The sequence below is a fragment of the Euprymna scolopes genome, chromosome 6 (genome assembly GCF_053919585.1).
Source record: "Euprymna scolopes isolate OS-2025 chromosome 6, ASM5391958v1, whole genome shotgun sequence".
Taxonomy (NCBI): domain Eukaryota; kingdom Metazoa; phylum Mollusca; class Cephalopoda; order Sepiida; family Sepiolidae; genus Euprymna; species Euprymna scolopes.
The window spans coordinates 77,123,654-77,144,115 of NC_136487.1; the positions used below are offsets into that span (position 1 = coordinate 77,123,654).

General features: G+C 34.1%; 1 protein-coding gene across 2 annotated transcripts in view; it reads right to left on the minus strand.

Moving 5' to 3' along the window:
• Positions 1-1,687: 1,687 nt before the first annotated feature.
• Positions 1,688-20,462, minus strand: part of LOC145277717 (uncharacterized) — a 606,741-nt gene continuing 587,966 nt past the window's right edge. For both annotated transcript variants that reach the window (XM_080129417.1, XM_080129416.1), the window contains one exon: positions 1,688-4,770. In XM_080129417.1, the coding sequence (XP_079985543.1) occupies positions 4,523-4,770 (248 nt within the window). In that variant the 3' untranslated portion in view covers positions 1,688-4,522. The remainder of the gene's footprint in view (positions 4,771-20,462) is intronic.

Below are 20,462 nucleotides of genomic sequence, written 5' to 3' on the forward strand. Positions count from 1 at the left end.
TTTAAATAGTATTAGGTTGGCGCAAAAATAATGTCGTTCAATTATATATATATATATATATATATATATATATATATATATATTTAGTCAGGTCATGTAATATGCTACTGGTACCATGTAACCCAGTACTACCTGCCTCCTGGTCGGGTCACTGGCGACTAAACTGGTTCCTCCACCAAACTTATTTGGTGAAGAAGGTGGTTAGTCTCCCTGAAGGATTAAAAACAAGACCTTCCAAAGGGCGAATGAACCTTTTTTGGGGGTCAACGGCCAACTAGCACCGTGTGTGTTTGTGTGTATGTATGTGTGTGCTGGGGTGGAGAGGGCTCCCGTAAGCCGTGGTGAAGGCAACCTTTCTAGGAGAAGCAAATCTCTGATTTAAAAAAACCATAAAGCGAGAGACCAGTACCCGCATTAAGCTGGTGTGCAGTTTAACTTGTTGCTGGCTATCTTGCTCTTGCTTGTTGCTGGATCTCAACATTTTGAACCGAGAGAGAGAGAGAGAGACTTAGCTGTCGTACAAAGCTAAGACTCTGTAACATCATCTGTGTATAGATACTCCCTCAGGCATTTGTCTATAAAAATGGTCCTGTGGCGATGGAAGTCATTTTTGAGCTCATGGACTTTAAGTGTCTGAGGGAGTGGCACTCGTCTGACAAGACGTTGCAATCATTATATATATATATATATATATATATATATATATGTATATATATATATAAAGCGACATTATTTTTACACCAACCTAATATTATTTGAAAAAGAAAATCCGGCTGAAGATTTTTTTTTATTTACACCGGTTCGCAATTTCATATCGTGTGGATATAAGTTGGATATTTTCTTTCTATTTTATCACACTTCTATTTCAGCAGTAACAATTTTAATTAGTAAACCTTTTGTTTGAAAAGGCAGAAAAATTTGTTGACTAAGACGGGAGAAGGGACTTACTTGATTGTTTCAAAAACAAAATATCTTTATGCTGCGAGAAGCCAATACACCGTCAACGGCGAACGAAGATCGCACCATCCACTGGAGACCCAATAATTTTAATTCAGTTTTAACAAAAATATTTTTCACCAAATAAAAAAAAGCAAAACAAATAATAAAACATTACATCAAATACGAGGGTAATTCCAAAAGTAAAGCCTCCTATTTTTTTTAACTCAAAAAGTTGAAAAGTTCCAGAATTAATTTTTCTACATAGTCACCACCATTCTCAATTCGCATTTGCCAACGATGAACGATGGCTGTGCACCGTTTTTCATACGCGGATCCTATCAAAAGTAAAGCTTCCATGTTTTTGAAACTTAAAATGTTGAATAGCTACAAAGACGGTGTTGGTGTTATTAAAACGAGTAACCTTTTGTGCTTCAGAATCTATTTTTCTGCATGTGCACCATAAGCCTCAATGCACTTTTGCCAGGAACTCAATCACGCATCTCTGCTTCTGAAGAAGTTGCTTTCCTACACCGTCAGTACCTGCAACAGAGAGATGAATGTTTCCGGTCATGAATGCATAAGTTCAATTTGCAATCTCTCTGATTCATTCGGTCAGAATAAAAAAATAAGGAGTATTATTTTTGGAACGCTTCTCATATTTTCTGTTTACGAAATAAGAATCTGATAATTACAGTTGCATATACGAACACCTTTAGTTGATATGAACAAGGATTGTAGAAACCGAATATATAGATTTTATTTTGGTACTCATGCAGAATGAAGCCTGCCGGAATTTTCCCGGCATACGTAAAACGGCGAAAGGTACCGAACGAAAGTCTGGTGATTTTTTTTTTCGTAAACGTCAGGCATGTTTTTCAATAAAACAAATCTATTTCTAAATTAATAAATATAATTCAATGAAAAATTAAATGAAAAGTGAAAACAAAGTTCTTATTTTTGTTGCCACGAAGAAAATACAATGAATAATTATTGGACAACCTTTATGAAACTTCAAGAAATTTTAAATTCAAATACAAAGCACTTATTTTAACAAAAATTTCATGAACAAATATTTATTTTTTGAATAGCAAACAACTTGAATAGCAAATGAAAAATGATTTTTCTTGTTTTATTTATTTTGTTCAAATCAAAATAAATATTTAGTTTTTTTTCTTTAAATAATAAACCAATGGTAGCAAATATTTAAAAAAAAAAATGACACTTGTTGCTGTAATTTCATTGGCTCAATGTTTCGGCACATTTCGGCGTTTTACGTAAACTTCTGGGGAAATTCCGACGATAGGACGGCCCTTATTTCGCACAAGCACCTTTATTTTTCTGTTGGGTAATCTACATTGTTGGTTGAGAATATTTAGGATTTAACGTCATTAAATGATTATTTAGGTTGGTTAAAAAAATAATGTCGTTTTTGGACTTTCAACGATGTAAAAAAAAAATGACATTATTTTTGCAACAACCTTATAATAGCCGACGAGATAATGCAATCTTCTATTTTCGGAAACGAAATATATACCCAAATTGTACCCATATACGAAGTTAAAATCCGATATTCTTCCTCTTTCTGATTGGACTTGGAGTTGTCCATCACAATCCTGTTCTCGACAGATCTCTCTTTTGGCATCGGTATCAGTTTACCTGAGTAAAAATAAACAAAGCAAATCACATTTACTTATATACGATTCATCACATATCTCCCTCTCTTCGTTTACTCTAGCAATACATGTTCTTTATTGATTATGTCGGCACAATTAACATCGCTTTTATTATATCCTCACGTTTATGATTTTAGCTTAATGCATCATGCTTTGTGTATACTTTATAGGGTTCTCCTTCCAAAACTGTCCATGTGAGAATATCCTTCCATTCAGACATTCGAATGCATTGATAAAATATAACACATAAAACTGTGACTACCTGATTGAAAAGAAAACCGACCACATGGTCATAAAAAACGTAGAAATTGAATATAAACAATATTACCAATAAATTTACATAATATCCAGTTATATTATCTAAATTATTTTAAGAGGAATATATATATATATATATATATATATATATAATGTTGGCTTTTTATTACTAATATATTCAAGAAAACAAATGGCGTGTTTGTTAACGGGAACAGACCACGAGAATCTCAGAATATGCGCTATAAAACTAGCTGAAGCGGGTCCTTAACTAACATAGATCTGCCCTCATGGGAACAAACTGCCAGGGATCGAACCACATGAAGAAAAACAAAGCGCAAAGCGTAAAGGCACTGTGGACTTTGAGGAGAAGAGGGGGGAATCAAGAGGCAAAGATAAAGTAGTTGTCTCCCACTCTCCATTGTGAACACTTCCTGCGGCTCTTCCACTACTGATTTGGTCTTTAAAGTCATATCACCTATAGACGTTAATAAAGAAGCCGCCAAAACGACAGAACCCGATACTCAGAAAAGTGTAGAAGTCGACGAGGACAATATCTAATAATGGCATAGTTGCTGTCATAATGAGGTATAGTCCTGTTCAGTCCTACAATATTAACTCTCCCAGGCTTTATCTTCTCCCTCTCAGAAAATATTAGTTTACTGATAATCGTTTGAGATGTCCCTATCGTCAAATGCCGACGGGGCAGTTCAGGCATTTTGTAGGCCAAAATGCAGTCACCTAGTACGTTGAGGTTTATAAAGCACGCTTGATATTGTGTCTAACCCGATGAGAGAGAGGTAAATAAATATACAGTATCCATACACTCGTACTAATCTTCCCACATGCATTTGTCTTATTATTTTTTACGTTTCTAATAATGTTTTTATATACGTGCACAGAAAGGTGAGATTAAGACGTTCGTTGCGAGTTTAGTATTAAGTTAATTTTGGGAAGATATAGATCACACATGAGAGAGATTAGTATGCTCTTAAGTAATTAATTATTTTATTAAGCATAAATTGGAGCAGGAGTCGACGACGAGTCACTTAATATTTAGAAACAAGTGTATGAATTATGCATTTTTTACATGTAAACTTAATACCACCGGAATCAATGCTGGGTTAAGCGGAGAAGATCGGTATCATTTCAGAAATTTCTTTCTCTGAACCTACTTGCTTACCAAGGATTTTATGTCTAGTCTGATCAACCATTCTAGTCATAGTTAGAGGGGAGGAGATAGAAGCATATAATTTTAAAATTAAAATTTATTAAAGAAAATTACTTTACTGATCCAGATTGGACTTGAACACCGTACGCTAAGTTCACGTTCATCTATAACATTTGCAACACTTCCATAAGTGTTAACGTTATATCCATATAAAAATAACTTATTTAGGAATAAAATACTGTCATTCCTCTCGCAAATTACATAGCAAAAAAATATCACCACCCAGAAATAACTGTTATGTGACCGTAAATTTTTGTTTGTTTATCTGTCGCAATAGAGTTTAAGAGTAACGAAAGAATAAATAAAAAAAAACAAACAGATAAAGCGTTAACGAATAACATGAAAAAGAAGAAAGGAAGAAAGAAAAATATAAAGAATAAAGAAAAAAATGGAGATAGGCGGTAGTACTGATCACGTGGGCACATTAGTTCTCGGACAGATTCTCGTAAGACTTGGAGATACTTCCTCTCCGGAAAAGCTTGTTGAATAGATGTTTGGGGGAGACGGGCGAACGGCTCTTCTGGGAGCTTCTTTCGTGCGAGGAGCGGGCCTTGCGCTGTCGATGTCGGATTTGCGTGACCAGACAGACGAGGAGCTCGTCCAAGTTGTGATTGAGGATTGTTGACGATTCTATGTACTTGCATTCGTAGCCAGACGCAACAGCTTTGGCCTCTGGGGGGAAAAAATAAATAAATAAAAAATAAAGACATTGGCAAAAATAAAAAAAGAAAAGAAAAAGAGTATTATTTATTTTTACATACGTGTTTAGCTATAAGGAAACGACAGCTTTCATACGAAAGTCGCCCCAAAAATTATAACCTGGAAGGTAAAAGCACAGAATAGTTAACATCCGAGAACTCACAGAGACAAACACAAAAACAAATGTAATTTATATAAAACGCATAAGAATGAACTGCTGTATTGTTGCTATTATTAACGGCACCACAATAACCTATGTTATATAATGGGGTATCAACATGACGTATGTTGTATATACACTGAATGGACATACTGCGTATGTATGTGACGAAAGGTTCATCTGAATATGTGTACGTGTCACTAAATGTCTATGGTGGTTCTTCACTAATTGAACCCTAGCTTATCGTGTTGCAGGCAAGGTGTTTGTTCTTTACATTTTCTTAATGTATAATTAACTTTTTTCTTTAACCCTTTAATCATACCGTATCGTTAGCAGTATCTCTTTGTGTGGCCGTGTGTATGAATGTCTCTTTAAGTATGTACACGTGTGTTAACATACAACACGCATACATAAAGGTGGCGTGTCTGCTTCTGCTACTCAGCCTCTTTCTGGGAGGTTCTTCTCTCATCTTGAGGGAGGTAATTCTCCCGACAAGAGATTAACTGAAGACGATGGATTGTTTTTTATAGGAGTTTATTCGCTCCCAGGCATTATGTCCAGCAGAGGAGCGATCGACAATCTTTACTTGGATGGCTAGTTCTTACACGTCACACGTCTGAGACGCCCCCCCACCCTTTGAGAGGAAACCCCTTTCAGACCATTTTCTTCTGTTGACGTTCTCAATTCAACTCCCACTATTTTCTCAGCTAACTACAACTCATGATCGCATACACGTACTTCCGGGTCAGCTGTCAGGCTCTTCCGGTGCAATTGACCGGTCACCTAGTTTTATGTGACTTTGACATGTTTTAACAACATATCAAAACCCAGCTTATAGAATTTTATTATGATAAGGTGAATTGAACGAAATATGATGGTACCCGTTCGATGCAAATCAGTTTGGTTTGGCTGATTTATTTTACGGCATATCAACCGTTTTCGAGTTATTTAATGCCGAATCCAGTTATTTTGGAAATAGTATTCATGCCCCATCCAGTTATATTTTTGAAGGTTTTTATTCTTCAAGCTCTTTGTATCTTCAATCGCTAGTTTGTAGTGTTTGGTTTGGTTGTTTTATAGTGGGTTTTATTTATTTTGTTTCCTGCCCTGCAGAACATGAATGAGTTTTGCAATGGGAGAAGGAGAAGGTGTAATGTTAATTAATGTTTGGTACATTTTAGATTAGGAAACCAGTCATAAAGTGGGGGAGATAGAAAGAGAAAGCGGAAATGGGAAGAAGGAAAAGGGGAAAATGGTGGGTTGTTGTTGTTTTTGGTTTTGCAGAACATAATTAAGTTTTGCAAAAACAAAAAGCATCAATGTAAGGTACATTTCATCCCAGGAATCCAGCACTTTTAGTGATTAAGGAGACAGAAGAGTTAATAGGAATCAGTATTTAAAGTAAAACGGGCTATAACTTTTTCCCGTTATTAATGGGCTTGTCGCGGTTTAAACCAAAAGAAACCACCCATCAAAAAAGGATCCACATTCAAAACGTAAAAACCACGGCCGACTGTCCTTTCGACAAGTACTTCGACGTAAATAATAATCCCGCGGAATTCCCGCTAGAAAAATATTCACAACTTTCCCAGCTTCAATTTGATATGGCATAAATATAAACAGATGACTCCCTACAGCAATTTATAGACACCCCCCACACACAAATCAAGAACGAAAAGCGACGACCAACGTGGCAAAGCCACGATGTCTACAACTACGTCCGCCGGACGAGTATAAATATAGCGAGTTATTCCAACCAGAGGCAGTCCAGCTCGGCTCGTCAGGCAACGAGGATCCCTTTCATCAGCGGCTAAACCCAACTCAGCATCAGCAGTCATGTTCACGCAGAACGGTTCCGACTACCTCTTCGACAACGGCTGAATCCAGTAGCAGTAGCAGCGACCACTTGCTGTCCACGCACTCGATTCCCAGCAGTCCAGCTTTTCAAGCCAGCATGTGTTTTCCGTAGCCATTAAAGACGTCCTCGCGGCTGTGTCGGTTCCATAGGGACGATGATTTAACCTGTTTTAAGCGAATTTGCTGCTGCAAACTTTTTTTTGCCTCCTCAATTTGAAGTTTTTTTAAAAAATTGACATGAACACTAGAATATTTCAATTAAAAGTCAAATATGAACAGGTAAAATTATAGAGGGATAAAAGGCGATTCAAATGAAGTATAGGCTGTTTAAACAGTTACATTAAATTTAGCTTCAATTTGTAGTTTTTGAAAAAATTACAAGTGTGGACTTTCTTTTTACCGGCACTGTATATATCTATAATATAAAGCTGAACGTCTGTGTGTGTATCTGGTCACGAATAGGCTCCTATATGGTTGACTATTATAGAAAAGTGATCACATATAATGATAGAAGATGTATCGAGACACAGGAATGGGTATGTTTGATCAGGCATAATGATGATTCATTAAAATTGTAGGGTCTGCGTACGCGCCTGGTCCACAAAGTATAGAAATAAAAAATGTAAAAAAAAAAAAAAAACGTTTACAAGTGTTTTTGATATAGATGTACATAATAATACTTTGATAAGTATGTTTTAACTTAAATAGGGATGGTATGATAAAATTGTGGGGTCTGCGTTCGCGCCTGGCCTCCGTAGAATGGAAATAGGCACAAACTTTAATAAAGACTTTTCATATCTATCTGCGTAAGTATACTTTGATAATTATGTTTCAGTTTGAAGAAGTATGGTATAATAAAATTATGGGGTGTTCATTCGCGCCTGACCTCCATAGAATGGAAATATGTCACAAAGTTTAACAAGGTTTTTTAATATAGATCCACATGTTTTAACTTAAATATGATAGAATTGTGGAGTTTGCGTTCGCGCCTGGCCTCCGTAGAATGGAAATAGGCACAAATTTTAATAAATACTTTTCATATCTATCTGCGTAAGTATACTTTGATAATTATGTTTCAGTTTGAAGAAGTATGGTATAATAAAATTATGGGGTGTTCATTCGCGCCTGGCCTCCATAGAATGGAAATATGTCACAAAGTTTAACAAGGTTTTTTTTATATAGATCCACAGAATATTGTGGTAAGTGTTTCAGTGTGAACAGGTATGGTATAATAAATTATGGGGTTTATCTATTTTATTTTTACTTTCATCATATTTTGCTTTGGTTTTGATACCCCCAAATTCGAAGCTATCTCTTTACAACCCTTCCTTTTCATAACCTATCATACTTTCATAAATCAGAGTCCATTTTCTGTAGGCTGTTTTTGAACCCAGTCAACGACGGGTACTTTTGCTAGTATATATATAATATTGAGTTTAAAAAATAATAATTGTAAATTATAAATCAGTTTCAAAAGGATGAACAACGAAAATGATTTTGATTTTGATTTGAATTTTGTCTGTTCATCCTTTTGAAACTGATTCATCTATATATATAAAAGGCAAAAATCGGTGTGTATGTATGTATGTATGTATGTTTGTTTGTAACGCTAAAACTTTTGACAGACACAACCAAAGTTGACAAATTAGGTAGCATATTGCACCTTGATCACCCGGATGACAAATATCGAAATTTCACGTCAAACGGACAACTAGAAGGGGGTTAACTGATCATTTTTCTCCCAGGGGGGCCCCCCAAAAAACCTGTCATTTTAACATTATTCATTAGCTGTCACGTGACGTGACGTCAGCTCAGTAAAATGTCGGCTACGCTGAGCCTCTGACGTACATTAAAGCTGCCTGCGAGGAGTATCATTGATACTATAACACAGTTAAATATTAGTTTAAGAGTCGAACCGTTATTACCAACGGATTTATCGCACTTCAAAAAGAAGAATCCCAAAATTACATAAAAATTGACGTAGGGAAAATGTTTTTATTTTTGCTTGAAGTTTTTTACCGGCGAAGAAAGATGACTATGCTCTTTGCTATAGTTTACCATGTAAACAAGGCTTTAGCCATTTTGTTTTTACCTCCTAACTCTGTTAAACTGGAAGGGGGAGGGGTGGCTATCAGTATAAGGCCGCTTAAATACACGAAAATTACTTTTATACGAGTTTGTTTTCTTATGAATGGAACCGCGTTTATAGGGGGGAGGGGGGAGGAGGCAATGTGCACAGTCTCCCAAGCATTACCTACTATAAAAAAAGATGCACATTTACCCTCTTCTCTCACCCTCTTTCTCTCTCTCTCTCTCTCTTTCTCTTCTCTCTCTCACTCTCTTTCTCTATCACCCTCTTCTCTCTCTCTCTTTCTCTTCTCTCTCTCATCCTCTTTCTCTCTCTCTCACCCTCTTCTCTCTCTCTACCTTTTTCTCTTCTCTCTCGCACCCTCTTCTCTCTCTCTCACCCGCTTCTCTCTCTCTACCTCTTTCTCTTCTCTCTCGCACCCTCTTCTCTCTCTCACCCGCTTCTCTCTCTCTACCTCTTTCTCTTATCTCTCTCTCTCTCTCAACCTCTTCTCTCTCTCTCTCTTACCCTCTTCTCTCTCTCACTCTCTGTGTACACCTTTTTCTCTTCTCTCTCTCTCTGACCCTCTTTCTCTCTCTCTCACCCTCTTTTTCTGCTCTCTCTCACCCTTCTCTCTCTCTCTCTCTACCTCTTTCTCTTCTCTATCACCCTCTTTCCCTGCTCTCTCTCACCTTCATCTCTCTCTCTCTACCTATTTCTCTTCTCTCTCTCTCCCTCTGCTCTCTCTCACCCTCTTCTTTCTCCCTCACCCTCTTCTCTCTCTCTCTACCTCTTTCTCTTATCTCTCTCTCTCACTACCCCTCTCTCTCTCTGTCTTACCCTCTTCTCTCTCTCTCTACCTCTTTCTCTTATCTCTCTCTCTCACTACCTCTCTCTCTCTCACCCTCTTCTCTCTCTCACCCTCTTTCTCTCTTACCCTCTTCTCTCTCTACCTCTTTCACTTCTCTCACCCTCTTTCTCTCTCACCCTCTTTCTCTGCTCTCTCTCACCCTCTTCTCTGCTCTCTCTCACCCTCTTCTCTCTCTACCTCTTTCTCTTCTCTCTCTCTCACCCTCTTCTCTCTCTCTTACCTATTTTGTAATATATATATATAGATATATATATTGTACAAACTATTGTACAAACTATTACCACTTATCAAGGCCTATAGGCCACTCGAGGATGAAAGTTTAAAAGTGCACAGTAGTCAAATTCGGCAAAGATGACGGAACCGCTTTAAGAGGAGGATGAATTATTCAGTGACTCCAACCTATTTTGTTACATATATGTATGTATATATTTTTGTAAAAAATATATATTACTACTTATCAAGGCCCATAGGACACTCGAGGATTAGAGTTGAAAAGTGCACAGCAGTCAAATCTGGGAAAGAGGATGGAACCGCTTTAACGGGAGGATGAGTTATTCAGCGACTCCAACCTATTTTGGTATATATATATTTATATCTATATTTATTTTTAAATATATATTACCACTTATCAAGGCCCATAGGCCACACGAGGATGAGAGTTTAAAAGTGCACAGTAGTCAAATTCGGCAAAGATGATGGAACCGCTTTAAGAGGAGGATGAATTATTCAGTGACTCCAACCTATTTTGTTATATATATGTATGTATATATTTTTGTAAAAAATATATATTACTACTTATCAAGGCCCATAGGACACTCGAGGATTAGAGTTGAAAAGTGCACAGTAGTCAAATTCGGGAAAGAGGATGGAACCGCTTTCACGGGAGGATGAGTTATTCAGCGACTCCAACCTGTTTTTTTATATATATATTTATATCTATATTTATTAAAAAATATATATTACCACTTATCAAGGACAATAGGCCACTCGAGGATGAGAGTTGAATAGTGCACTGTATAAAAAATACGGTAAAGAGGATGGAACCGCTTTAACGGGAGGATGAGTTATTCAGCAACTCCAACCTATTTTTTTATATATATATATATATATATATACTTTTATTAAAAAATATATATTACCACTTATCAAGGACAATAGGCCACTCGAGGATGAGAGTTGAAAAGTGCATAGTAGTAAAATTCGGGAAAGAGGATGGAACCGCTTTAACGGGAGGATGAGTTATTCAGCGACTCCAACCTATTTTTTATATATATATATATATATATATATATATATATATTTATAACAAAAATATATTACCACTTATCAAGGCCCATAGGCTACTCGAGGATAAGAGTTGAAAAGTGCACATTAGTCAAATTCGGGAAAGAGGATGGAACCGCTTTAACGGGAGGATGAGTGATTCAGCGACTCCAACCTATTTTGTTATATATATATATATATATATATATATATATATATATTTTGTACAAACTATATATTTCCACTTATCAAGGCCCATAGGCCACACGAGGATGAGAGTTTAAAAGTGCACAGTAGTCAAATTTGGGAAAGAGGATTTAATCGCTTTAATAGAAGGATGAATTATTCAGCGACTCACACCTGTTTTGGTATATATATATATATATTTATAAAAAAATATGTATTACCACTTATCAAGGCCCATAGGCCACTCGAGGATGAGAGTTAAAAAGTCCACAGTAGTCAAATTTGGGAAAGAGGATGGAACCGCTTTAACAGGAGGATGAGTTATTCAGCAACTCCAACCTATTTTGTTATATATATATATATATATATATATATATTTTTCATAAAATATGTATTACCACTTATCAAGGCCCATAGTCCACTCGAGGACGAGAGTTGAAAAGTGCACAGTAGTCAAATTGGGGAAAGAGGATGGAACCGCTTTAACGGGAGGATGAGTTATTCAGCGACTCCAACCTTTTTTTTTATTTTGTAAAAAATATATATGACCACTTATCAAGGCCCAGAGGCCACTCGAGGATAAGAGTTGAAAAGTGCACAGTAGTCAAATTTGGGAAATTTGTTATATATCTATTTTTTTGTTACTTAGGCATTTCCACTTATCAAGGCCCAGATACATCTCGAGGATAAGAGTTAAATGTGCACAGTAGTCAATTGGACAATAAGGCCCAGAGGCCACCCGAGGATAAGGGTTGAAAATGGCAGTAGTTAATTGGACAACATAGTAATCGTTAGTAATGGAAAGTCGGGAAATTTGTTATATATATATTTATATTTTGTTTAGATAGGCATTACCACTTATCAAGGCCCAGAGGCCACTAGAGGATAAGTGTTGAAAAGTGCAGTAGTCAATTGGACAAAATATAGTAATTGTTAGTAATGGAAATTCAGTAAATTTGTTATATATATATTAATATTTTGTTAAATACGCATTACCACTTATCAAAGCCCACAGGCCACTCGAGGATAAGGATTGAAAAGTGCACCGTAGTAGTCGGTTGTAATGGAAATGCGGGATATTTGTAATATACCTATTTTTTGTTACTTAGGCACAACCACTTATTAAGGCCCAGAGGCCACTCGATGGTATTACCACTTATCAAGGCCCAGAGGCCACTCGAGGATAAGCGTTTAAAAGTGCAGTAGTCAATTGGACAATATAGTAATCGTTAGTAATGGAAATTCAGTAAATTTGTTATATATATGTATATTTTGTTACATACGCATTACCATTTATCAAGGCCCAGAGGCCACTCGAGGATAAGGATTGAAAAGTGCACAGTAGTCAATTGGACAATATAGTAATCGTTAGTAATGGAAATTCAGTAAATTTGTTATATACCTATTTTTTGTTACTTGGTCATTTCCACTTATCAAGGCCCAGAGGCCACTCGAGCATAAGAGTTAAAAAGTCCACAGTAGTCAATTGGACAATAAGGCCCAGAGGCCACCCGAGGATAAGGGTTAAAAAGTGCAGTAGTCCATTGGTCAATATAGTAATCGTTAGTAATTACTACTTCTCAAGGCCCAGAGGCCACTCGAGGATAAGGGTTGAAAAGCGCAGTAGTCAATTGGACAATACAGTAATCGTTAGTAATGGAAATTCAGTAAATTTGTTATATATATATATATTTATATTTTGCTAAATACGCATTACTACTTATCAAGGCCCAGACGCCACTCGAGGATAAGGGTTGAAAATATTCAACAAATTTTTTATCTACAGATTAGAAAATTTGTATATAGGGTATTCAGACATATGGAATATATCTAGCATAATCTATCTATTATATCTATAAAAGTCAGAATGTTTGTGTGTGTGGGTGTGTGTGAGGTAGAGAGAGAGAGAGAGAACAATTCTTAACCTATATATTCAACAAATTTTTTATCTACAGATTTTAAATTTGTTATAAAGGGTATTCATACATACGGAAATATATCTAGCATAATCTATCTATTATATCTACAAAAGTGAAAATGTGTGTGTCTGTGAGAGAGAGAGCAATTCTCAACCTATATAATCAACAAATTTTTTATCTACAGATTAGATAATTTGTATATAGGGTATTCAGACATATGGAAATATATCTAGCATAATCTATCTATTATATCTATAAAAGTGAGAATGTTTGCGTGTGTGTGTGAGGTAGCAAGAGAGAGAGAGACAGAGCGAGAGAACAATTCTCAACCTATATATTCAACAAATTTTTTATCTACAGATTTGAAAATTGGTATATAGGGTATTCAGACATATGGAAATATATCTAGCATAATCTATCTATTATGTCTATAAAAGTGAGAATATGTCTGTGTGTGAGAGAGAGAGAGAGTAAGAACAATTCTCACCCTTTATATTCAACAAATTTTTATCTACAGATTAGAAAATTTTTATATAGTGTATTCAGACATATGGAAATATATCTAGCATAATCTATCTATTATATCTATAAAAGTGAGCATGCGTGAGAGGAGAGAGAGAGAGAGAACAATTCTCAACCTATATACTCAACAAATTTTTTATCTACAGATTTGAAAATTTGTATATAGATTATTCAGACACATGGAAATATATCTAGCATAATTTATCTATTATATCTATAAAAGTGAGAATGTGTGGGTGTGTGAGAGAGAGAATGAGAGAGAACAATTCTCAGCTTATATATGCAACAAATTGTTTATCTACAGATCCGAAATATCACATTTGTATAGAAGTAGAAATCTGGATACCTATTCTGATACCTAATAAAAGAAAGGACACTCTTTGGGGCGGATTTTGATGATAACAAGTCACTAATAAGAAATTATAATAAACATTGAAATAATTTAAGAATTTTATCAAAATAAAATTGCATGGTAATCACCCAATTTCTGCCACAAAATTTTGATTGGCAAAACTCATAAACAGAAAATATATATTTTCTAATTTCATCTTTTTTTTATATAATCTGATTTGATGTTTTCCTTAATATTCAAATCACTATATTTTGCTGCTTAATATCAAATACAGCAAATGAGTTATTTTTTATGCATCAAACAATTACATTTTCTCATTCATCCAAACTAATCACTGAACATCAATTTCATATTTTCTTCACTAAAATATTACTGTGCTTGATGTCATCAAGTGGAGCGGATCATTTTTTTTTCATTTGTTCACACATTTTTCCAATTTATATATATTTTGTCTAAGATTCTTAGCCTATGTCATTGCATACCAAGCTGTTTATTAAAAGTTACGGTTCACTGTAAACACATACGTTACACCAAAATAAAAACGCTTCAGATAATGTCTTGATATTCAATTAAGTTTCTCACATGACATCTTATGAAGTTAGTAGAAATGTTACAGACTTTTGAATCTCAAACACTTTCAATACTGTGCACTGATATTTTCTTTTTTGGAATATAAGCACATTCATGATTTTTTTTTACAAACGTCAACAAATTTCACAATGTGTAGCAATGTACTGAAACAATTATAAAAATATTTGTTTTTATTTTGGATGATGCAGGGCATCCGAAGAGAGATTTTTCTAACAAAATGAAAGTATAATTTTTAGCAATAGGTATCTAGGAAAAGGCCACTACATACGTTATAAATTCCAAATTTCCACAACCTGGCAAATACTGGTACACGCTAGCAAATTTAGATTTGCAATTACAGAATATGATTCTAATTTTTTCCTTTGCTCTTTATTCTAACACTACACTAAGTTTACTGTTTTATTTCGCTACAGTTGATATTGTGTAGAACAATAAGAAAATCATAGTGAACAATGCATTCAACAAAATTTCACACACATTTCTAGATACCTATATCTAATAAGTTCAAAAGAAAGGACACACTTAGGGAGGTATTTTGGTGGTCAAGTCACTAAATAGAGATTAGCTGGTTTCCCGGCATAGCCCAGGATGTAATAAAGATTGACTGAAATACATGTTCTAGCTGGTTTCTAGGCGTTGCCAGGGATGTAATATAGACACATTATGTTGTATATTACCTGTTCTCTTCTCCCTAAGGTAAAACAATTTCATATACATGCTGTAAATTACCTATGCTAGGGATAAAACATGAACAATACCAGTCCGGGGGTAGATAAAACAAATAATACATAGAGATGAAAGATTCGTCTCCCCTAAGAATAAAACATATGTTCAATATCTGCTTTTGTTTTTTCATTGTTTATACGGTCCCGAGCAACGCCGGGTAGCCCTGCTAGTCTATATATATAAAAGGCAAAAATCGGTGTGTATGTATGTATGTATGTATGTTTGTTTGTAACGCTAAAACTTTTGAAAGACGGAACCAGAGTTGACAAATTTGGTATCATATTGCACCTTGATCACCCGGATGACAAATATCGAAATTTCACGTCAAACGGACCAGTAGAAAGGGGTCAACTGATCGTTTTTCTCCTAGGGGGGCCCCCCAAAAAACCTGTCATTTTAACGTTATTCAATACGTGTCACGTGACGTGACGTCAGCTCAAACTTTTGACAGACACAACCAAAGTTGACAAATTATGTATCATATTGCACCTTGATCACCCGCATGACAAATATCAAAATTTCACGTCAAACGGACAATTACAAGGGGGTGAACTTATCATTTTTCTCCCAGGGGGGGTCCCAAAAATCCTGTCATTATAACGTTATTCATTAAGTGTCACGTGACGTGACGTCAGCTCAGTAAAATGTCGGCTGCAGCTGAGGTACGTTAAAACTGCCTTCGGAGGAGAAATTGATACTATAACACAGTTAAATATTAGTTTTCGACTCGAAATTTATTTCATTTTGTTGACACTCATTTACCCCTCTGGGGTGCTACAAGGAACATGTAGATTGATATACCAAACATGAATTGGTGCTTTATAACAATAGGTATCTATAATTTTGCTTAATTCTCTAACCTAAACTTATCATTAACTAACCGTAAATTATGTTTTAGTTTTGTGTATATATTTTATATTGTGAAGAATAAACAAAAATTCATTTCACCACCACATTTGCACTGTTAGCATACACAAATATCACTGGTTACAATCATTGGTAGCTGTTTTTTAAAAACACCAAATAACATTCACGCTTTCCATTGGTTTTTCATGATAACAATTTAATATTGATAAATTATAATAAACATGTCCATTACATTCTCTTTTTATCAATAAATATACTTGGTTGATAATTAAAGAACACAATGTTTATTGTAATAAAACTTGTGATCTATAACATCAAATTGTATACATTAAAGTTTCCTTTCTCAATTGAAACAAACAACATATCCCACACTAAAAATGAGGATTTTACTATTGCCTTTTAGATCATTTTTTAACAATGTTTCTCTTCTTACTTTCAGCATCAGAAAATATAATTTTCTACACGTGTTTCATGCATACCACACAAACGTATATGTGACCAACATTTTACCTCTGATACATTTTTTTCCAATTTCCTTTCACCATTGTCATTATCATTAGTACAGTTTTCGTTTTGTCTTTAAAATGAAGTTGTACATGTTTCTTAATACTTCGAAACCAAATATATCAAAAAATAATTTTTTTCACTTACAAAATTTTCATGATATTTCTTTGACAATCATATTTGTTTTTAATTGAATTCAGCATATGATTCTTACTGCTTTATCACCTTTTATCTTATATTTCTTTTTCTTCATGCCAAATATTTTAAATATCAATTTTTTGCTCATTTCTTAAATTGAATTAAAAAAATGGATTTTTTTATTCCACCAATATTGTATAAGGCTCAATTCCATTGAACACAGTGTTTTATATAGTAAACATCAGCATTGGTTTCTATTTTATTTCAAATACTGTTTCATTTCACTTTCTCGATAATCATTTACATCTTTGGGGTGCAACAGGGAACATGTAGAGTGATATATCAAACATGAATTGGAACTTTATAACAATAGGTATCTAGAATTTCCACATACCAGTGTGGATAGTTTTAAATATTTACAAACTTACAATTTACACACTATAAACAAATGTATCTTTTTTTCTTTTCTTTGCTTATTTCTCGAACCTAAACTTATCATTAACTAAACCTAAACTTTGTTTACTGCATTTTGTGTATATATTTTATAATGGGTGAAATAAACAAAACTTAATTTGGCTAATATCATTTGTAGTGGCATGCACTATTGACATATATAAAATCACAGGTGACAATCCTTGATTCCAGTTTCGTATAAGCACAAAATATCTATCATTATTTCGATTTGTTGTTCATGATAAAAATTTAATATTGATACATTGTAATAAACATTTCCATTGCTTTTATCTTTTTATCAATACATATACTTGGTTGATAATTAGAGGACACAACTAACCCTATACTTTGCTTTACTTTGTTTTGTATATATATTTTGTATTGTGTGGAATTAACAAAGATTCATATGCAGGAATCTGTTGATACATTCCAAGAATCCCAATGCGACCAACAAACTTGAAAGACTACAATTTCTTTTTACTATGACCAATAAGAAAGCTCAAGGACTAAGTTGTTGGACTCATCCTGATCACCATTTTAAATTATTGTTAACAGTAAGTTTAACATTTTAAGTACAGAATAATATTTCTTTTGACATTTATAAATTACTATTTTCTGTGACAGATGTTACTTTTTCAATATTGATTGTACCCTCTTTTGTGTTTTTAAATTTTGCATACAATAATATTAAGCACACCATACCAAGACCACAATTTCAGTATCTAATAAACTTCCTACCAAGGTCAATGTTTTCAAGTGACAACGGAGAGTATTCATGTTATGTTTCACATTTTTATGTTTTGAAATATTTTGCTGCTTAATATCAAATTCAGCAGATGAGTTCTTTCTTATGCATCAAACAATTACATTTTCTGATATTCATTCAAACTAATTATTGAAAATCAATTTCATATTTTCTTTACTAAAATATTACTATGCTTGATTTCATCAAGTGGTGCGAATCTGTTTTTTACACTAACAATGTGCACATTGAAGAATAAAGTTTTTTTTTTTTAAGGTGGTGAAGGTGATCCGGGGAGTTTTTTTTGTTTTTTTTTTCCAAAAAAGGTACTTTTTACGAATGGGTATCCAAGAAACATTCAGTATTTTGTCGGAAATTAAGATTTTCATTGACAACTCTCAATACTATCAGAAATGACCAATCTACACAATACAAACTAACTGTTTTGTTGGCTTTTTATTCTAACTCCAAACTAACCCATAACTACATATTGCTTTTATTTTGCAAATTTGATTTCCTTTAGTTTATATTGTGTAGCTGAATCAGAAATTGATTTAACTTTTGTCATTTGTAATTAACATGCTTTCAGCGCAATTACTACAGTGTAATCACACATGATATACCAAAATAAAAACACTTCAGATAAAGTCTTCTTACATAGAATTCAGTTTCTTACATGACATCTGATGAAGTCAGTACAAACGTTACAAACTAATACTTGAAAAACAATTTGACATTTACTGTACTACAATATCATATTTGTATAGAAGTAGAAATCTGGATACCTATTCTGATACCTAATAAAAGAAAGGACACTCTTTGGGGCGGATTTTGATGATAACAAGTCACTAATAAGAAATTATAATAAACATTGAAATAATTTAAGAATTTTACCAAAATAAAATTGCATGGTAATCACCCAATTTCTGCCACAAAATTTTGATTGGCAAAACTCATAAACAGAAAATATATATTTTCTAATTTCATCTTTTTTTTTTACATAATCTGATTTGATGTTTTCCTAAATATTCAAATCACTATTTTTTTGCTGCTTAATATCAAATACAGCAAATGAGTTATTTTTTATGCATCAAACAATTACATTTTCTCATTCATCCAAACTAATCACTGAACATCAATTTCATATTTTCTTCACTAAAATATTACTGTGCTTGATGTCATCAAGTAGAGCGGATCATTTTTTTTTCATTTGTTCACACATTTTTCCAATTTATATATATTTTGTCTAAGATTCCTAGCCTATGTCATTGCATACCAATCTGTTTATTAAAAGTTAAGGTTCACTGTAAACACATACGTTACACCAAAATAAAAACGCTTCAGATAATGTCTTGATATTCAATTAAGTTTCTCACATGACATCTTATGAAGTTAGTAGAAATGTTACAGACTTTTGAATCTCAAACACTTTCAATACTGTGCACTGATATTTTCTTTTTTGGAATATAAGCACATTCATGATTTTTTTTACAAACGCCAACAAATGTCACATTTTGTAGCAATGTACTGAAACAATTATAAAAATAGGTATCTAGGAAAAGGCCACTACATATGTTATAAATTCCAAATTTCCACAACCTGGCAAATACTGGTACACGCTAGCAAATTTAGATTTGTAATTACAGAATATGATTCTAATTTTTTCCTTTGCTCTTTATTCTAACACTACACTAAGTTTACTGTTTTATTTCGCTACAGTTGATATTGTGTAGAACAATAAGAAAATCATAGTGAACAATGCATTCAACAAAATTTCACACACATTTCTAGATACCTATATCTAATAAGTTCAAAAGAAAGGACACACTTAGGGAGGTATTTTGGTGGTCAAGTCACTAAATAGAGATTAGCTGGTTTCCCGGCATAGCCCAAGATGTAATAAAGATTGACTGAAATACATGTTCTAGCTGGTTTCTAGGCGTTGCCAGGGATGTAATATAGACACATTATGTTGTATATTACCTGTTCTCTTCTCCCTAAGGTAAAACAATTTCATGTACATGCTGTAAATTACCTACACTAGGGATAAAACATGAACAATACCAGTCCTAGGGTAGATAAAACAAATAATACATAGAGATGAAAGATTCCTCTCCCCTAAGAATAAAACATATATTCAATATCTGCTTTTGTTTTTTCATTGTTTATACGGTCCCGAGCAACGCCGGGTAGCCCTGCTAGTCTTCTATATATATAAAAGGCAAAAATCGGTGTGTATGTATGTATGTATGTATGTTTGTTTGTAACGCTAAAACTTTTGAAAGACGGAACCAGAGTTGACAAATTTGGTATCATATTGCACCTTGATCACCCGGATGACAAATATCGAAATTTCACGTCAAACGGACCAGTAGAAAGGGGTCAACTGATCGTTTTTCTCCTAGGGGGGCCCCCCAAAAAACCTGTCATTTTAACGTTATTCAAT